The sequence below is a fragment of the Salvelinus sp. IW2-2015 genome, linkage group LG9 (assembly GCF_002910315.2).
Source record: "Salvelinus sp. IW2-2015 linkage group LG9, ASM291031v2, whole genome shotgun sequence".
Classification (NCBI taxonomy): Eukaryota; Metazoa; Chordata; class Actinopteri; order Salmoniformes; family Salmonidae; genus Salvelinus; species Salvelinus sp. IW2-2015.
The window spans coordinates 2,276,564-2,295,767 of NC_036849.1; the positions used below are offsets into that span (position 1 = coordinate 2,276,564).

The following is a 19,204-nucleotide window of genomic DNA, read 5'->3' on the forward strand; positions in this document are numbered from 1 at the left end:
CAAAGCTTAATGCTTTAAAATGTATCATACCCAAATTAACACCAGGGATAAACTGTTTCTCTCAAGCCCTCAAACTTTTCAAAGATGTTTGTGCGGAAAAACAGTGTATTTTCTCAACAGGATAGACCCGAGTGAAAGCAGATGGTACATACAGTACCAGTCAAAAGTTTTAGAACACCTACTCATTCAAGGGTTTTTCTTTATTTTTACTATTTTCTACATTGTAGAATAATAGTGAAGACATCGAAACTATGAAAGAACACATATGGAATCATGTAGTAACCAAAAAAGTGTTATATTTTATATTTGAGGTTCTTCAAAGTAGCCACCCTTTGCCTTGATGACAGCTTTGTACCCTCTTGGCATTCTTCAACCAGCTTCACCTGGAATGCATTTCAATTAACAGGTTTGCCTTGTTAAAAGTTAATTTGTGGAATTTCTTTCCTTCTTAATGTGTTTGAGCCAATCAGTTGTGTACAAGGTAGGGGTGGAACACATCTGATAGCCCTATTTGGTAAAAGACCCAAGTCCATATTATGGAAAGAACAGCTCAAATAAGCAAAGAGAAATGACAGTCCATTATTTTAAGACATGAAGGTCATACAATCCTGAAAATTTCAAGAACTTTGAAAGTTTTCTTGTGCAGACACAAAAACCATCAAGCGCTATGATGAAACTGGCTCTCATGAGGACCGCCACAGGAAAGGAAGACCCAGAGTTACCTCTGCTGCAGAGGATACGTTTATTAGAGTTACCAGCCTCAGAAATTGCAGCCCAAATAAATGCTTCACAGAGTTCAAGTAACAGACGCATCTCAACATTAACTGTTCAGAGGAGACTGCGTGAATCAGGCCTTCATGGTTGAATTGCTGCAAAGAAAACACTACTAAAGGACACCAATAAGAAGAAGAGACTTGCTTGGGTCAAGAAACACGAGCAATGGACATTAGACCGGTGGAAATCTGTCCTTTGGTCTGATGAGTCCAAATTCGAGATTTTTGGTTCCAACCGCCGTGTCTTTGTGAGACGCAGAGTAGGTGAACGGATGATCTCTGCATGTGTGGTTCCCACCATGAAGCATGGAAGTGGTGGTGTGATGGTGCTTTGCTGGTGACACTGTCTGTGATTTATTTAGAATTCAAAGCACACTTAACCAGCATGGCTACCACAGCATTCTGCAGCTGTGTAATAGCTATTTGAACAAGAAGGAGAGGGATGGTGGGCTGCATCAGATGACCTGGCCTCCACAATCACTCGACCTCAACCCAGTTGTACCATCGAGTGAAGGAAAAGCAGCCAACAAGTGCTCAGCATATGTGGGAACTACTTCAAGACTGTTGGAAAAGCATTACAGGTGAAGCTGGTTGAGAGAATGCCAAGAGTGTGCAAAGCTGTCATTAAGGCAAAGGATGGCTACTTTGAAGAATCTATTTTGATTTGTTTAACACTTTTTTTAGTTACTACATGATTCCATGTGTGTTATTTCATAGTTGTGATGTCTTCACTAGAGAATAGTACAAAAAAAAAAAAAAAAAAACTTGAATGAGTAGGTGTGTCCAAACTTTTGACTAGTACTGTAAACAACATACACATTCAGGTGTGAAAGACAATGCTTTATGTTGCCATGGCAACCACACAGAGTAGACAATCGAGAGCAATTATAGTACTGGAATCTTTGTGCAGGCACTAACTCTGCCATGTTTCGTTGAACAAAGCCCATGGGGAAAATTTGTTTTTGGATAAACGCCAAAAATAAGGTCTGTGGTAAACACAGGCTTAGGAGATCTTATACATTTTGTTCTATGAGGTAATCTTCATCAGCTAACCTCACTTCCTGTGAATTTTGAAGGATTTATGTAATTACATAAACAAGGCACACAAAGGCTTTATAATTCATCAAGGTCATGTTAACTGATATTATCTCATAGAACAAAATGTGTAAGATCTCATAAGCCTGTTAACCTTGGCCTAGATTCAATCCGGTCAAGCTTTAACTGCGACCAGACACCCGCATGTATGGCTGATGTTTTGGCGGTGTCGGAAACGGAAATGCATTGGAGCCATCAAATCGGTGAGCAGTTGTTCTTGCAATCCTTGTCAGGAAGCCACACCTGCCCCACTAGCATTACAAGTTCAGAACAGGAAAGTGTAGGCTATATAGAAATAATTGCCCTCAAAAATCATTAAACAAAATCAGGTTCTCTCTCATCCTAATTGAGGTGGAGATTACATCTCACATTCCAGTGTTCAAACTTGTAAACAATGCTGCATGGGATTTCTGTTAATGCGACGCCGTGCAGCCAATGGCAATGTCCGCTTTAGGTATAATGGCAGGGGCCACTTGTGGATTTGACAGCGCCTAAAGCAGTTCCACCTCAGGCACCCATCAAAACAACCGCTATGCGGTTGTTGGCTAAAGCGGTTCTGATTGAATAGAGCCCTTTTTTTCGGCATTTATTCTAAAATCCTATTCTTTCCCAATGCACTTTGCCCATAGCTGAATGAACCGGAGGTAAATCATTTCTGTTTTTTAGGACTGCAAGCTGGTGAGGTCTATACAAACCAATGACTATAAGGGCAATCTCAGCTTAGATATCTTGGACAGTTTGTTTTCAATACCTTTTATTATCGTTAAAAGAGCCATGATTCAGTGAGTGCCACGCTGTGCCCATTGTGAACACACTGCATGTTAGGTAGCAATGTAGGATCCATACTTAGCACTGTAATCATTACATAGAATCATTGACACAAAAAACATGATTTAAAGTTAAACCTCAAATGAATAAAACCCAATAGAAGACTTGTGCAGCTCAAATTATACTGAACAAAAATATAAACACAACATGTAAAGTTTTGGTCCCGTGTTTCATGAGCTGAAATAAAAGACCCCAGGAATGTTCCATATGTACAAAAAGCTTATTTCTCTCAAATGTGGTGCACACATTTGTTTACATCCCTGTTAGTGACCATTTCTTCTTTGCCAAGATAATCCATCCACCTGACAGGTGTGGCATATCAAGAAGCTAATTAAACAGCATGATTATTACACAGGTGCACCTTGTGCTGGGGACAATAAAAGGCCACTCTAAAATGTGTAGTTTTGTCACACATGCAGACTGCAGAAATGTCCACCAGAGCTGTTGTCAGAGAATTTAAAGTTAATTTCTCTACCATAAACCGCCTCCAACTTAGTTTTAGAGAATTTTGCAGTATGTCCAACCGGCCTCACAGTCCACGTGTAACCACGCCAGCCCAGCACCTCCACATGCGGGATCGTCTGAGATCAGCCACCCAGACAGCTGATGAAACTGAGGAGTATTTCTGTCTGTAATAAAGCCCTTTTGTGGGGAAAACCTCATTCTGATTGGCTGGGCCTGGCTCCCCAGTGGGTGGGCCTATTTCCTCCCAGGCCCACCCACGGCTGCGCCCCTGCCCAGTCATGTGAAATCCATGGATTAGGGCCTAAAGAATTGATTCAATTGACTGATTTCCTTATATGAACTGTAACTCAGTAAAATCACTGAAATTGTTTGTTTACATTTTTGTTCAGTATAAAATTAGGAGAAAAGCCAGCGAGAGTCTGATAGATCGGTACTTTACTTGGCTGTCCAGCTAATCACTTCCTGTCTTACAAACTTAAGACTTACATAATATAGCTCAAATGGGCTGTTATCCTTCAAAGACTATTCTCGCAATCCTTTGTAAAATATGAAAGGCTACTGAAAGATTTTTCAGACACTGAATACAATGCTTTGATGATCAAAAATCTCTGGATAGTTAACAGTTGCATAAATTAAAACCAATAAGAGCCGCTCCGGCTCCCCAGTCATCTGCAGCCACACCACTAATGGTTATACAGCCACTGGAGGCATCTGGGCCCATATTCACCGAGTATCTCAGGGTAGGAGTGCTGATCGAGCTTGGGTGCCAGTGTGTTCCTGCTCTCTTGCCTACTCCTTACCGAATTATCATGCAGAACATGTTTGGCTTGACAATAACAATGGAGTAGGCAAAAGTACAAACAGATCTGGGACCAGGCTAGTGCTAATCTAGGATCAGGTCCCCTTCTATCCATATGATCTTATTCATTATGATCTAAAAGGAAAAACTGATCCTATGTCTGCACTCCTACTCTGAACCTCTGTGAATATGGACCCGGGAGTGGAAGAAACAAAAAGAGACTTTTCCCTTTTAGGATTTGAGGCAACTAAACCACAATTAAAGAACAAGACCTCCCCAATAAGGGATCAAAAACTAAATAAACTATTCCATTGAAACACCCAGAGGGAACACATGGCAGAAGTATGTTGTGAAGCATAAAGGGAGTCAGACAGACCGGTCGTTTTAAAACTCAAGTCAGATCTCAGTGTCGCCACAGTATCTTAAAAATCCTCTGCACATGTATCTTTAATGTCACTATACTAATAAGAGAGAAAAATAAACGGATTGAGATAAAATAAAAGAAGCAGGTTTTGGATACAGTAATATAGACTGACAGCAAAAGGAAGAAGACTTCAATCCTGAGATTAGTCTCATGTCCAGTGGTAAACTATCGTGGCAAGAAGGACCACACTTTTCTAACCGCTCTCCATTTTTCCCTCATATTACTTTCCCAAACAAAATCTTAGCTTTAACAAATATTTACTGTGGAGTTAAAGACTATCTGTAATTAAATAAATACAGTTTCAACAAACATTGGCCTGGGTTGAGTTTACAACAAGCACACTTGGCAGAGCGAGAGTCAGTAGCAGAGGAGTGCATAGGCCATAAGTGTTTGTGCTGGTTCAAGTAGAACCACTACTGCTAGAAGCTGCTCCTAAACACAGATCTAGGATCAGCTTTACACTAACCCAACCCCGCCTACCACCAGTCAAACCTTAAAGGCTAAAAACTGTCTTCAGATCAGTGCTTAGGACTGAACGTCTGACCTCAGATGAGGGAGGGGAGGGTTCCCATTAGCTCATCGGGTGGTTAGTGTTACCCATGGCAGCTCCATGTAAAAGTTAGCCCTGGCTTAACCACAGATCTAGGAACCGGCAACCCCAAACTTAACCATTAGGAAGATTAACAGGATCAGACCCTGGACCAGCAGTTACATACAATTTCTACCAAGGCCCTCCAGTGTGGCGGCAGACCAGGATGTCCTTATTTTGGCGTCCTTCGTTTGGAAGAGTTGCAGGACGTCCTTATTTGGACGTCCAGTGTTGGCCCAGAGGTCCTTATTTGGATGCTCTGTTTTGAAAGAGCTGCAGGTCGAGGCGGACCCACACCTCTCCAGTGGGGACCTCGTGGAGGAGCAGACGGCGCGTCGCTGGACCCTTGTTCTCCAACTCCTTCTTTATGGTCGCCACGGGAACCTCCGTACGACCCAGGAAGTCTGGGAAACGGCAGAGAGGAGAGACTAGTTAGCAGTCCCGACACATTATACATAGAGGTGGCGTTCCAGGCCGACTACATTGCAGACGCTGCAATACATAAACTGTACTACACCAACTGCACAGTCGGGCATCCGATTGCTCTATCATTTGACGTGGTGAGCTGATATGTTCAACAACTATTTGAGACCTGGCACGCGTCTGAATTCAGTCTGCCTGGCCAGCGCGGCCAGAACGTCTGGATTTGTGTGTGCGTGCTGACCGTCAGGGGAGAACTGGTCCCTCTCGAAGATGGTGATGCAAAGGACGTCCTGGTACAAATCTCTGATGTTGAACTGACAGTTGAAGTTCCATTTGGGGTTGACCGTGTCACTGAGGGTCCTAGAGGTGTAGATCTGAGCCCCCATGGTTACCTCGCAGTAAGGGTTACTCTTACCTGGGGGAGGAAGAGGAGGAGAGGGATGACAAGGAGAGAGGAAGAGGAGGGAAAGGTTTTAATACATACCAGTGCTCAAGACAAGAATACAGTCGGTACATGTGTTATGTTTACGTTTATAAACTGGGTGGTTCGAGCCCTGAATGCTGATTGGCTGACAGCCGTGGTATATCAGACCGTATACCATGGGTATGACAAAACATTTATTTTTACTGCTCTAATTACACTAGTAACCAGTTTATAATAGCAATAAGGCACCTCGGGGGTTTGGGGTATATGGCCATATACCACAGCTCCTCGGGCCTTATTGCTTAAGTGAAGATTTCTCATTGTAATAAGTGGTACTAGTACATGCCTGCTGTGTAGGTAAACTACAGTGGCAAGAAAAAGTATGTGAACCCTTTGGAATTACCTGGTTTTCTGCATAAATTGGTCATCAAATTAGATCTGATCTTCATCTAAGTCACAACATTAGACAAACACAGTCTGCTTAAACTAATAACACACAAATTATTGTATTTTTCTTGTTGATATTGAATACATTATCTAAACATTCAGAGTGTAGGTTGGAAAAAGTATCTGAACCCCTAGGCTAATGACTTCTCCAAAATCGAATTGGAGTCAGGAGTCGGCAAACCAGGAGTCCAATCAATGAGACGAGAATGGAGATGTTGGTTAGAGCTGCCCTGCCCTATAAAAAACAAACAAAATTTGAGTTTGCTATTCACAAGAAACATTGCCTGATGTGCACCATGCCTCGAACAAAAGAGATCTCAGGAGACCTAAGATTAAGATTTGTTGACTTGCATAAAGCTGGAAAGGGTTACAAAAGTCTCGATGTTCATCAGTCCACGGTTAGACAAATTGTCTATAAAATGGAGACATTTCAGCACTGTTGCTACTCTCCATAGGAGTGGCTGTCCGGCAAAGATGACTGCAAGCGCAGAGTGCTCAATGAGGTTAAGAATCCTAGAGTGTCAGCTAAAGACTTACAGAAATCTCTGGAACATACTAACATCTCTGTTCACGTGTGTGCGATATGTAAAACACTAAACAAGAATGGTGTTAATGGGAGGACACCACAGAAGAAGCCACTGCTGTCCAAAAAAAACATTGCTGTACGTCTGAAGTTCACAAAAGAGCACCTGGATGTTCCACAGCGCAACTGGCAAAATATTCTGTGGACAGATGAAACTACAGTTGAGTTGTTTGGACGGAACACATGACACTATGTGTGGAGAAAAAAGGTACAGCACACCAGCATCAAAACCTCACCCAAACTGTATGTATGGTGGAGGGAACATCATGGTTTGGGGCTGCTTTGCTGCCTCAGGGCCTGGACAGCTTGCCATCATCGACGGAAAAATTAATTCCCAAGTTTATCAAGACATTTTGCAGGAGAATGTAAGGCTTCTGTTGGTCCAAATGAAGTCACCGAAGTTGGGTGATGTACAGGAACAACTGACCAAACACAGAAGTAAGAGTCAACAACAGAATGGGTTCAAACCTAGAGAAACGACCTTCTGGGATGGCCCAGTCAGGTCTCGACTCAACCCGATTGAGGATGCTGTGGGTACATGACCCATTCAGAAAAGCGTTCCCCAGACATGGCCCATAGCTAGCTTGCTGGACTGAACAGTTTTGTAATGGAGGAATGTGTCCAACAATTCCCGCTGGCTGTTTGTGACGGTCTGATTCCTGCACTAGCAGAAAATCTTTTTGGTTGAGGTTAATGCGTGCCGAAATGGAGTCAAACATTTATTAAAGTCTAAGGGTTCAACATTTTCCCACCCTGCTGGAATTGTTTATGTACGTGTTCAATAAAGACATGAAACATATAATTGTTTGTGTGGTTTTAGTTTAAGACTCGTCTTTGTCTATATTTTTGTACCTAGGAGAAGATCCGACAAATTTATGACCATTTACTGCAGAATATCAGGAATATTTCCAAAGCGTTCCACGATACGGTATTCTCTTGCTATGCTATGTATGATGTTTAGAAAATCATGCCGTTTTGCGATTGCAGGACTTGAGTCAGTGGCCTCGCAAGATCGGTGAACTAAACAGCGCGGCCGATTCGACTGGCCCTTCAGGGGAACGAGCTGCGCAACCCAATATGAGAATAGTCACACGCACTACTAGGACTCCTGTCTTTAACACTATGAGTGTGGTGTGGTGTGTGTGTGTGGTGTGTGTCGTGTAGGTGTGTTGTGTGTGTGTGTGTTGGTGTGTGTGTGGTGGTGTGTGTGTGGATGTGTGTGTGAGAGAGAGAGAGAGAGAGAGAGAGAGAGAGAGAGAAAAACAGAAAACTGACCTTGGTATGCCTTCTCTCTCTTTTTCTTATCAGTCTCTAAGAAGTCCTCTGAGGCAGCTTTAATCTTCTGCACCCAGGCCGTCCTGCAGAACGAAAAGCACACACACACACACGAAATGAGCAAGGGTAATGGAATGCGAGCAGAGTCCCTGCGCATTAGCGTGTGTGCGTGTGTACCTGCATCTGTGTTTGTGCCTGTGCGTACCTCTCGTTGATGTTCTCGGTTTTGAGGCTGTAGACTCGGTCGATGTGGGAGATGTGGAAGAAGGGCTCTTCGCTGGAGGGGTCAGGCAACTTCACGAGAACCTCGTTGAGGAACACCGGCTACAGGAGGAAACACAAGACACTTCATAAGGCTGTCATAACCGTGCCATAATACATGTCCTGACCATTGAGAAACTGGATGCAGGGATGTTCTCAATTTGAACGGGCTCCGATGAGTGACGCTTTTCAAATAGGAAGTGCCCTTTTCTATACCGTGTCAAAATGAGCCATTTGGAACAAATGCCTGCGTGTGCGAGCACGTCCGTGTCGTTTGTTTCTCACCGGTTTATACATCTTGAGCTGGGTGTTGTTCTTGGTGCTGAAGAGCTTGTCTGGTCCTGAGGAGCTGAACTGTTTGGCAGCGTGGGTGAGCAGCAGGAAGTCGTTAAAGAGGAAAGCCCACAGCTCCTTATTGCTCTTAATCTTATACACCTTCCCACTGTGGAGCAGCTTACGGGGCCCCAGGCAGTTAGTGAGAGAGTTAAACACCAAGTTCTGCACGGGAGAGAGAGGGGAGGGTTACAGACGTGTGTGAGAGATACTGTGTATGTGTGTATACGGTGTGTGCGCGTCTGTGTCTACCTCTGTGACTCCGTCACACTGTACGTGTGACTGTATCCACTCCAGCCTGTCGGAATTCTCCTTCTCCCGGACTCCCTCGTTGACCTGAGAACACAGCTCCTCAGCCCGCTCCAGAGCCTCTCTCAAAGGCCTGCGGTCTGCATGCTCCTCCTGGGTACTCTCCAGGATCTGAGACAACCAATAGACAGGGGTTAAATACACACACACACCAATCTTTTTACATCAGCAGTTGCCACGAAGTGCTTTCAAAAGAGCAAACAACGCAGATGGAAAATACACACTGGTTAAAAGTACACACACACACACACTCACATGACTTATACACACACAGGTACTATACCAGCAGACAAACATGCACACACACATGACTTATACACACACACAGGTACTATACCCGCAGCCAAACACGCACGCGCACACTTACGTTTTTGATGTGTAGAGGGTAGCGTGTGATCCTCTGCATGGGCTTCAGCAGGAAGCTGGACAAGGGCATGCCTTTACAGCGATAGTCTGTGGCGATTTTCTGATGGAGGATAACCAATATTTAATATGAACACAACCTTCCGTGTATAAAATCAGCTCCCTCCGGTTGGTATGCTTCAGAAATGTTCACGTTCTCCTCCCCCGCTCACCGCACGTTCTCCTGTTGTACTCTACCTCCCGCCCCTTCCAACTTAAACGTGTGGTCTTTTCATTAATTTCCTCTCTCTCTCTGTACTCGTGTCTTCCTTCACTCACTGCATGTTCTTTCATGCTCCCTCCCTCCCAGTCTCCCTCTCTTCTCACTAGCTCCCCCATCTCACCTTGAGGAAGTCTTTAAAGTCCTGTTGGTTGTCACCTCTCTCCACTCTCCCCTGTCCTCCCCCTCTCTCTACTCTCCCCTATACCCCCCTGTCTTTTCACTCACCTTGAGGAAGACCTTAAAGTCCTGTTGGTTGTCAGTCCTGCTCTGTAGCAGAGCAGCTCCGTTGAGTTGGCAGGAGCAGAACCGGATGTAAGGCTGGAGGTGAGGCAGCTCGGACGCCAAGACGTCCCCGATCACCTGGACAGGCATGTTGTCACCCCCCGTCTTCTTACGCACACGCAGAGCCCTACGAGCACACACACACACACACATTTAAACAAACACAAACAAATGCATGCACACACCAGATGTTCTTACCATCTGGCCCGAGACACTCATACATATGATCACACACACCTAAACCCACTCCACGTCAATACCTACTTCAGCAGTTTGGTGTTGCAGGCGATGAGCTCCTCCCAGTTGACAAAGATCATGACCATCTCTGCTTCCGTCAGACGGCCAGACTCAGACATGGGCTTATGGAACACCTGAACACACGGAGTACAGTACATAAGTGTGCTTGCTGTGTGTGTGTGTGTGCCGATTCTAGAGTCTGTGTTGGTGTGTTACCTCCATGACTATCTGTAGGTCCTCTACATATCTCTCCTCTGTCTGGAGGAGCTCGTGGATGTAGCCCTGTCTCTTCCTCTCCTGGGGACTCATAGAGTCTAGACTGTTCAGGTCAGCACACCCTGAGAGAGAGCAAGAGCAAGAGAGCGAGAGAGGAAGGGAGGAGAGAGAAGGAGAGAGCAAGTAAGAGGAGGGAATCATACAGATGCAGGATCTTAATTTGATCACTTTTTTTGTTGCTGAGAATTTTCCTGTAGCGGCAGGATTATTTTGCTGAGACAATACTGGTCAAATTAGGATCCTACGTCTGTATATACTCAGAACAGAAACGCACATTCACATTTGTATACACTCTGAAAACACACACACACACACACACACATATACACACCCCCCTAAACCCATCAATCGATAGTCCGTCTCAGAACCAACCACACACATTCACCCAAAGCAAGGGCACTCTTACCTTGTGCAGAGTGCCCATTCTGACAGCCGTGGAGTCCCATACAGGTGGTCTCCTTCTCTTTCCCAGTATCCCTCCCCTCTTCCCTCTCTTCCGTCTTATCCCAGAGCCTTAGAAACTGCAGCTTGTCTTCACTGTGTAAACTCATGCTCTCTGCTGTCTCTCTCTACCCAGATAGACTACGACACACTCTCGCTTTAGCCAACCCTCTAACCGGTGTTCTCCTCTCACCCTCACCTTGTCCTCTCCTCTCTATCCCTCCTGCCCTCTCATCCACAGACACAAAGCCCATAGCAAGACAAGCTGCTAAATCTGTTTGTACCAAAATAGGAGAAGGACTGTGTGTATTTCCAGATGATCAAGATAACTTTCACCCTGCCTTAAGACACTGGGTAAATAAACGGTACCCAGAGATCAGAATATCGAGATACTGTGTTCCAATTCTGAAACTGTGGGTGTTTATTTCAGATAGCAATGGTGTTGTGTTGACTGTAAACACACACTGATCTCTTCCACAGACAAACGGTCATACCGTTAGTGCTGTCCTAACATTCACACCCAGGGATGACGACACACATTTCAAAAGTAGCCTTTAATTTCACCATGGACTCAGATTCGCCCAAACCGGGCGGCAGATGGCGCCCTTATTCCTTTGTCATCGGTGTCCAACTGGACTCCACGCAGCCGGCTACACACTACCGGTTGGGCAAGACTCAGATAGAAGCAAAGACAGAGGCACGTTCTCAAAAAACGTCTCACTGTGTTATGTGGAACACGCCCCTTAGCAGAAGAGAGTAGGAGGATCTGTAGTAGGATGCAGAGAAAGAGCAATCCAACCCCTGGACAGTGCTTGGTTGTCCAACAACATCCATTAGTTTGCATAGATTAGTTTCCTTTTCAGTGTTACAGCAGCTAGCTACTTCCCTCTAGCTTGATCATGCACTAAAACGGAAATGGGCACAGCAGAGAAACATCATCAGTAATCATAATAATATAGTCAAGGCCAGAGAAATTAAGGTGCGATTGTAACTAGTTGTCTGTTCCGCTCTCGAACACTGCAAAGCGCAAAAGAGTTGATTCAAAGAGCTATGAATCAACACAATCCAGGTACGGCTTCGAAACACGACCCAGTGGCCCGAGCAAATGAATTGTTAGAATTCAATCAATGAGGAATCGTTCCAGTTGAATCAGAGAGGACTCCCTTTGATTGTCACGGATCCTCTAACAAATAGAGTGTGGCCAAAGCAAACGATTCATCATTATTGAAATCAGTAAGGAAACAGAGCAAGATGGTGGGTTCTTTGCGAGCTGAACTTCCTTAAATGATAAATAAAATAAAAATGGGGCTCATAAAATGATCTGTCGCTCCTTCTAAGAGAAAATGGGAGGAAAGGAGGGGGCAGGTGAAGGGGGACAGCCACAGAGAGAGACCCACTAGATCAACATTAGTGTCATTGCACTTCAGGGTCACCAAACACCAAAACATTGTCCTGATATAGAAAACCGTTTAGGAGTGTGCATGTTTGTTTCAACTCGCATACGTTTCTCTTTAGATTCAGCCAGGGGTCCTACATCAGGCCAGAAAAGTCATTGGATGCATTAAGGACAGCAGGGATACAGACAGACGGGTCAAATCTCAGCTCTTGGTTCAGTCCCAGGTTAAAAAAAAGCCAGTTGGTGGGAGTTGACTTGAAAAAGCAGGAAGGAAAGGGACAGATGCTCCAGGTAGCTTCCCCGAACCACAGATCTAGGATCAGGTTACGTCACGTTAATGCTAACTCTGATCGTTAGGGCAGCGTTGCCCAAACTCAGTCCTGGGGACCCAAAACAGTGGTCATTTGGGGGTTTTGCCCTAGCACTACAAAGCTCATTCAAACGATCATCTCATCATCAAACTTTGATTGTTTGAGTCGGCTGTGTAGTGCTAGGACAAAAACGTGCACCCATTGGGTCACCAGGACAGAGTTCAGGCAACGCTGCACTAAGGGATGACAACAATTACAGCATTTTTCAATTTACCCAAAGACAGATTAAGTCATGCACCTTCAAACTGCATGCAGACATAAAAATGGTATCAATGAGTTCATCTGACTCTGGGTAAGTAAAAAAAACGGCTTAATTTCCAGTATTTTGCACTATCCCTTTAACAAGTTAGAATTATGGGTTGGCTAGCCTGACCCTAGATTTGTGTTTAAGGATAACGTCTACCTACTCCAAACAGACACAGGCAGAAGGTCAGAGGTTAGAGGTCAGAGAGGTGTGACCAGACAGGGGTCAGAGGTTAGTAAAGGGACGGGGGCCTCCAACAGTCCAGCTCATGAGAGCGTGATAGTGGGTCTCAGACGGAGAGGAGGAGGAGACACTACCACCCTACAGAGAGAAAGAGATGAAGAGGAGGGGAGAGAAAAGAGGAAGGGAGGGAAAGAAGTGAAAGGAAAAACGTGAGTGAGAAGAATGGATGGATTGAGGAACAGGTGAAAATGAGAAGAAATGGTAGAAAGGAATCAACAGGGAAAGATTTCGCCCCAAGAGTATAAATAATACCGTTGCTAAACTCTCACCCTGGGTTTCCCAAAGTTGGTGCACGTTTTGGTTTTTGCCCTGGCGCTACACAGCTGATTCAAATAACCAACTCATTATCAAGCTTTGATTATTTGAATCAGCCTTGTAGATCTAGGGAAAAACCAAAACGGGGGGGGGGGGGGTGTAAACTTTAGACTAGTCTGACTCACCATGCTAACTGGCTCTACTAACATCTTACATATATATACCTGTCATGTGTACTGGTAGGCATCTATCTGCCCACCCTGTCACGTGAACACTTAAATTGAGAAACGTTGGAAAAGCACATCAAAAAAGTGACTCACATTGCTGGCTGGGGTCGGTGTCGGCAGTGGTCATCTTGACGTAATTGGTTGGGAACAGACCGGTGACCCCGTTGACCTCCCCTTTCCACCAATCGGGGTCGTTCTTGTCGAACACACTGATCAGTTGACCCTTGGAGAAGCTCATCTCGTCCTCGTTGGCTGCCTTATAGTCGTACATGGCAATGACCTGACACACTGGAGGAGAGGGAGAGGAGAGCAAGGTGTGAGAGGGCATAGAAGTTCCAAATAAAGGAAAGCCGGTCTTCATCACCCATTACCTGCTAAAGACGTGTGTTTCCTGAGATAGGTGTGTGTTTTACCTGGTAGAGGTGCTGGCGTGGACTTGCCGCTGTTGGATCCCAGCATTTTGACGTGCGAGGCAGGAAACCAACCCTTCTGACGCTTCTTTCCCCGCGCCTTAGAGATCAACCAGTCAACAAATTTCAGCAAATTGTATTGATCAAAATCATATTGCCTGATTTCAATTCTAGCCTAAAACAACCAGTCGGTCAGCCAACCTGCAGTTCTCCGAGCCACCAGCCGGTGGGGTTCTTGCTGAGGATGAGGATAAGCTGTCCTGGCGCCAGGCTGAGCTGCTCTGTCCCCGTGGCCGTGTATGTTGTGCTCACCTGGGCTATCTCTACACACGCACAAGTAGGGAGTTCCGTCAGGTTTAGAGGAACGTTGAGAGGAAAAAGGAGCCGCCGTGCTGTACTTTCCCAGCATGGGAATAATGTCGTGTGATGTCCTTACCTGGTTTCTTCCCAGGCTGACCTGACTTTCCAGAGTTGCTGGATGTCTGAAAGAACAAGTTACCATACTTAGGTCTTAAGTGCAAGCCAGGTATAAGTTGCAGTACACTGTGCGTGTGTTTGCGTGTGTCTTACGTCTGTCTCTTTGGGTTTGACGTAGTTAGAAGGGAACACCCCGGTGCGGTCTCCGATGCCTCCGCTCCACCACTCTCCCTCTCTCTGGGTCACCAGGATGACATCCCCCTCCCTAAATGTCAGGTCGCCAGGCTCTGGGCTCTCATAGGTGTACAGCGCCACGTACTCTGATTGTACGACACAAAACATAACCTCAAGAGACATTCTGATTGGATGACACAAAACTTGAGCTCTCAAGAGACACAAATGTCAAACTACCTTCCTGTTGAGCAGCATCTGTGGCTTCAGAGCCATCAGGAGGGGAATTTATCGAGCTGGAACAAGACAAATATACATTATTAAAACGATTATAACATAAGTAAACACATGCACACATATCTTCAGGTACACATGACTGAATTCTACACAAAAACACACGACTGAATTCCTTCACTGATTGCAAAAGGGCCTGTTTGCCAAAAATGTGTGTGTGAGGAAAGAAAAACTGTGTGTGGTGTGTATTTACTTGGTGGTGTCTTCATTGTCTCCCAGGAGTGTGACATATGTTTTGGGGAACCAGCCTTGCACCCCGTTGAGCTCCCCCAGCCACCAGCTGTCCTGCTGCTCCAGCACCCAGATCACATCATCCTTACTGAAGTTCAGATGGCTCTCTGTCTTAGCTGTCCACGAACACAGAGCCTGGGCCTGCAGGCTACCCGCCACCTAGAGAAGGAAAGAAGAAGGGATGGAGGGAGTTAAAGATAGCGAGGAAGAGGGTGACGGAGGGAGGGAGAGATTGAGGGGGAGAGAGGGCCGAAGGACAGGGGTCAAAGTCAAATTGGGAGATTGTAGTTCAGGGCTCTCCAACCCTGCTACCCTCCTACAGGTTTTCAATCCAACCCCAGTCGTAACTAACCCGATTCAGCTCATCAACCAGCTAATTATTAGAATCAGGTGCGCTAGATTAGGGTTTGAGCGAAAACCTACAGGACCCTAGCTCTCCGTTTTCACTCCTCATGAATTTAAAAGTTCTAGACTGGTTCTAGACTGGTGTAAGCAGGCTGGAGGAAGTTTCTGTCATATTCCTTACACCAGTCCCTTCCTTTTAACCAGTGCAACCGTTTTTTTTGCAGGGATATTGCCAGTGAGGGCTTCACCATTTTAAAGTAGTCGACTGGGTGGGGATTCCTATTGGTTGGGAGCTATCAGCCAATGATCAGAGCATTGTCTTCAAATTTGGTTGCCTTGCTTGTCTTTACGCTATATCCCTGCCCTTTAGTGGCCACAACAAATGAATGACACACAAGATACGGTTCAGGACCATTTCAAAACGGAGATGGCCTCAATGGCTCTGCCTGTGGGACAGATACAAAGATGAGTCCTCTAGCTAACTATGTAGCAACGTGATCTGGGTGGGGTGTTACGGTGTAAATATCACCCAACACTTCCTGCTCCTCCACTCCAGCGTCCTGGTTGTATTGTGTACAGGCGACGGTGAGGACGGCTATGGCAGCACAGTACTGTGGAATACCTGGTGCAATAACAACCCCTTGCCCCTATCCCTTCAGTGTTAAGAGATTTAAGACAGACCCTCTCTAGAGTCCAGACCAGGGTTACCCAACCCTTTCCTCGGGCCCCCCTCCCCCAGACGTGTTACATTTTAGTTTTAACCTTAAGCTGGCACACCTCATTCAATTAGTCAACTAATCATAAAGCCTTTGACTAATTTAAACAGGTGTGCCAGTGTGCCGTGCTCTAGAGAAGGTGGAGCCATCCATCACCAATCACGATATTGGCCACCAACTCATCCCTTGCTTCCAATTGGCTCGTTCCACCCCTCTCCTATACCTGTATCTGATCCACGGGGGCGTGGTGAGGGGCGTGTGTAGGAGTGAAAGCGGAGTTCTGTCCCGTTGGCATGGTAGCGTCTCCCCCGGGTTTCCTAGAAGAAATGAAGGGTCAAATGTCATGAACTTAGTCAGTAGTACAGTATTACATGAATGACCATATTAAATGTCTCATCAGGGTTGAGGAAAGGTAACACAGTCCTAGGCAAAGGACCTCTGGGTAGCAATTGTGCGTGTGGTAGCCATCCTACCCTGTGTGTTTGGGGGTGGAGAGTTGTGGTCTGGGGGCCTGTTTAGCAACAGCAGCATAAACAGCAGTAGTAGCAACAGCAGTGGTAGTGGCAGCTGTAGTTGCATTAATAACAGCAGCAGCAGGTGTCTCTGGTTTGGCCTGTCTCTCCACGTAGCTCTCTGGGAACCAGCCCATCTTCCCCTGCCGACAGCCATACAGCCAACCCTGCTCCCGCTCCGTACTCTCATCCACCTAGACACACGTGAATGGGCACACAAAGGTCAAACAAAAAAGAAGCACAAACCTGTACTCAGAAATAATGTCAGAGTGTAGAATTGGTATGGTATAGTTCTAACCTCGATGAGCTCATCGGCCTCGAAGCTGAGTTCATCCTGGTTGCGAGCGGTGAAGGGGTAGAGCGCCCGGAAGGAAGTGAGCGCCGCAGATTTCCTATGCTCCATGGCCTGGGGCTGCAGACCACCTGGAACAGCCATTCACATAACAGCACCTCAGTTTACATTTGAAAATATATTAATCTTTCATTACACCTATATAGCGAGCTACTTTTGACCAGAGCAACCATGTGCCTTTTTGTTTTCGATATCATAATATAGGTATAATAAAGGTAATGAATGAATGAAAAGAATGCAGGGGAATGAAACAGTTGAATGTCTAGTTGTTCCTCCTTACCTTTCCTCTCCTCTAGTCCTCTGAGAAGGGCTGACAGTTTGTCATGGATGTTTGTCTTCCCTGCACTTGGTTGCCGCAACGCCTCCTCCTGTCTTCTCCTCTTCTCCTCCTCCAGCTTCCTCTTCGCTTCTTCCTTCAGCTTCCTCTCCTCCTCCTCCTCCTCCTGCCGCCGCCTCCTCCTCTCTTCCTCCTTCCTCTCCTCCTCCACTCTCTTCCTGTCCTCCTCACGCCTCTTCCTGTCCACCTCTTCCTGCCTTCTTCTCTCCTCCTCCACTTTCTTCCTCTCCTCTGCATCTCGGATTGCTGCGTCCGCAGCCCGCTGCCGCCTCTTCTCCTCTTCCTCCTTCTCTCTCGCCATCTCCTCCTCTAACCTCTTCCTCTCTTCCTCTCTCCTGCGCCTATCCTCCTCTTCTTGCTTCCTCCTCTCCTCCTGCCGCCGCCTCTCTTCCTCTCTCCTCTCCTCATCCTTTCTCTTCCTCTCCTCCTCCTGTTTCCTTCTCTCCTCCTCCCTCATATTCCTCTCCTCTTCCTCCAGTCTTCTCCTCTCCTCCTGCATCCTCCTATCCTGCTCTCTCCTCTCCTCCGCTCTGCGTTCTCGTTCTGCCTGTTCTTTAGCAGCTAAGAGGCGGGCCTGCACCTCCTTCTCCTCCTCCTCTCTCAGTTTGGCCTCCCTCTCTTCCTGCAACCTCATCTGTCTCTCCTCCTCCTCTCTCTGCAGCTTTTTCTGCCAGAGACGCTCCTTCTCCAGCTTAATGCACCTGGGGAGACAGGGAGAGAGAGAGAGTTCTACGTCAAAACAAATCATGCTTGAGCATGTATACAGTGCATTTGGAAAGACTTTTTCCACATTTTGTTAAATTTTTGAATAAGGCTGTAATGTATCAAATTGTTTTCCCCCTCATCGATCTACAAACAATACCTCATAATGACAAAGCAAAAACAGATTGCAAATGTATTTAAATTTCAATTGAAATATCACATTTACATAAGTATTCAGACCCTTTAGTCAGTACAGCCTCGAGTCTTCTTGGGTATGACGCTACAAGCTTGGCACACCTGTATTTTCGGGAGTTTCTCCCATTCTTCCTGACAGAGCTTAAGAGGATCTGCAGAGTTGATGGGGAGCATCACTGCACAGCTATTTTCAGGTCTCTCCAGAGATGTTCAAATTAAGTTCAAGTCCAGGCTCTGGCTGGGCCACTCAAGGACATTCAGAAACTTGTCCCAAAGCCACTCGTGCATTGTCTTGGCTGTGTGCTTAGGGTCGTTGTCCTGTTTGAAGGTGAACCTTCGCCCCAGTCTGAGGTCCTGAGCGCTTTGGAGCAGGTTTACATCAAGGATCTCTCTGTACTTTGCTCCGTTCACCTGTCCCTCGATCCTGACTAGTCTCACAGTCCCAGCCGCTGAAAAACATCCCCAGTAGGGAGGGTGCCAGGTTTCCTCCAAACGTGACGCTTGGTATTCAGCCAAAGAGTTCAATCTTGGTTTCATCAGACCAGAGAATCTTGTTTCTCATGGTCTGAGAGTCTTTAGGTGCCTTTTGACAAACTCCCAAGTGGGCTGTCATGTGCCTTTCACTGAAGAGTGGCTTCCGTCTGGCCACTCTACCATAAAGGCGTAAATGGTGGAGTGCTGCAGAGATGGGAAAAACTTCCACAAGGTCAACCATTTCCACAGAGGAACTCTGGAGCTCTCTGAGTGACCATCGGGCCCTTGGTCACCTCCCAGACCAAGGCCCTTGGTCACCTCCCAGACCAAGGCCCTTGGTCACCTCCCAGACCAAGGCCCTTCTCCCGCGATTGCTCAGTTTTGCCGGGCGTCCAGCTCTAGGAAGAGTGTTGGTGGTTCCAA

General features: G+C 46.1%; 2 protein-coding genes across 2 annotated transcripts in view; both read right to left on the reverse strand.

Annotated features, from left to right (window-relative positions):
* Nucleotides 1–2,605: 2,605 nt before the first annotated feature.
* Nucleotides 2,606–5,782, reverse strand: LOC139028226 (intersectin-2-like). The gene is made up of 2 exons (XM_070445089.1): nucleotides 5,638–5,782; nucleotides 2,606–5,377 (listed from the first exon to the last, which is right to left on the reverse strand). Exons 1-2 carry the CDS (start codon nucleotides 5,780–5,782, stop codon nucleotides 5,220–5,222), a joined length of 303 nt encoding a protein of 100 aa, XP_070301190.1. The 3' UTR covers nucleotides 2,606–5,219.
* The window catches only part of LOC111968970 (intersectin-2), a 33,595-nt gene continuing 20,028 nt past the window's right edge, over nucleotides 5,638–19,204 (reverse strand). The window contains exons 18-38 of the mRNA XM_070445087.1: nucleotides 17,354–18,111; nucleotides 17,020–17,144; nucleotides 16,683–16,915; nucleotides 16,433–16,526; nucleotides 15,111–15,307; nucleotides 14,864–14,919; nucleotides 14,606–14,772; nucleotides 14,472–14,517; nucleotides 14,237–14,358; nucleotides 14,039–14,135; nucleotides 13,719–13,913; nucleotides 10,389–10,510; nucleotides 10,200–10,306; nucleotides 9,879–10,062; nucleotides 9,396–9,494; nucleotides 8,972–9,139; nucleotides 8,672–8,884; nucleotides 8,331–8,449; nucleotides 8,126–8,208; nucleotides 7,822–7,913; nucleotides 5,638–5,811 (exon numbers count right to left, since the gene is read on the reverse strand). Of these exons, the coding sequence (XP_070301188.1) occupies nucleotides 7,846–7,913; nucleotides 8,126–8,208; nucleotides 8,331–8,449; nucleotides 8,672–8,884; nucleotides 8,972–9,139; nucleotides 9,396–9,494; nucleotides 9,879–10,062; nucleotides 10,200–10,306; nucleotides 10,389–10,510; nucleotides 13,719–13,913; nucleotides 14,039–14,135; nucleotides 14,237–14,358; nucleotides 14,472–14,517; nucleotides 14,606–14,772; nucleotides 14,864–14,919; nucleotides 15,111–15,307; nucleotides 16,433–16,526; nucleotides 16,683–16,915; nucleotides 17,020–17,144; nucleotides 17,354–18,111 (3,253 nt within the window). The 3' untranslated portion in view covers nucleotides 5,638–5,811; nucleotides 7,822–7,845. The remainder of the gene's footprint in view (nucleotides 5,812–7,821; nucleotides 7,914–8,125; nucleotides 8,209–8,330; nucleotides 8,450–8,671; nucleotides 8,885–8,971; nucleotides 9,140–9,395; nucleotides 9,495–9,878; nucleotides 10,063–10,199; nucleotides 10,307–10,388; nucleotides 10,511–13,718; nucleotides 13,914–14,038; nucleotides 14,136–14,236; nucleotides 14,359–14,471; nucleotides 14,518–14,605; nucleotides 14,773–14,863; nucleotides 14,920–15,110; nucleotides 15,308–16,432; nucleotides 16,527–16,682; nucleotides 16,916–17,019; nucleotides 17,145–17,353; nucleotides 18,112–19,204) is intronic.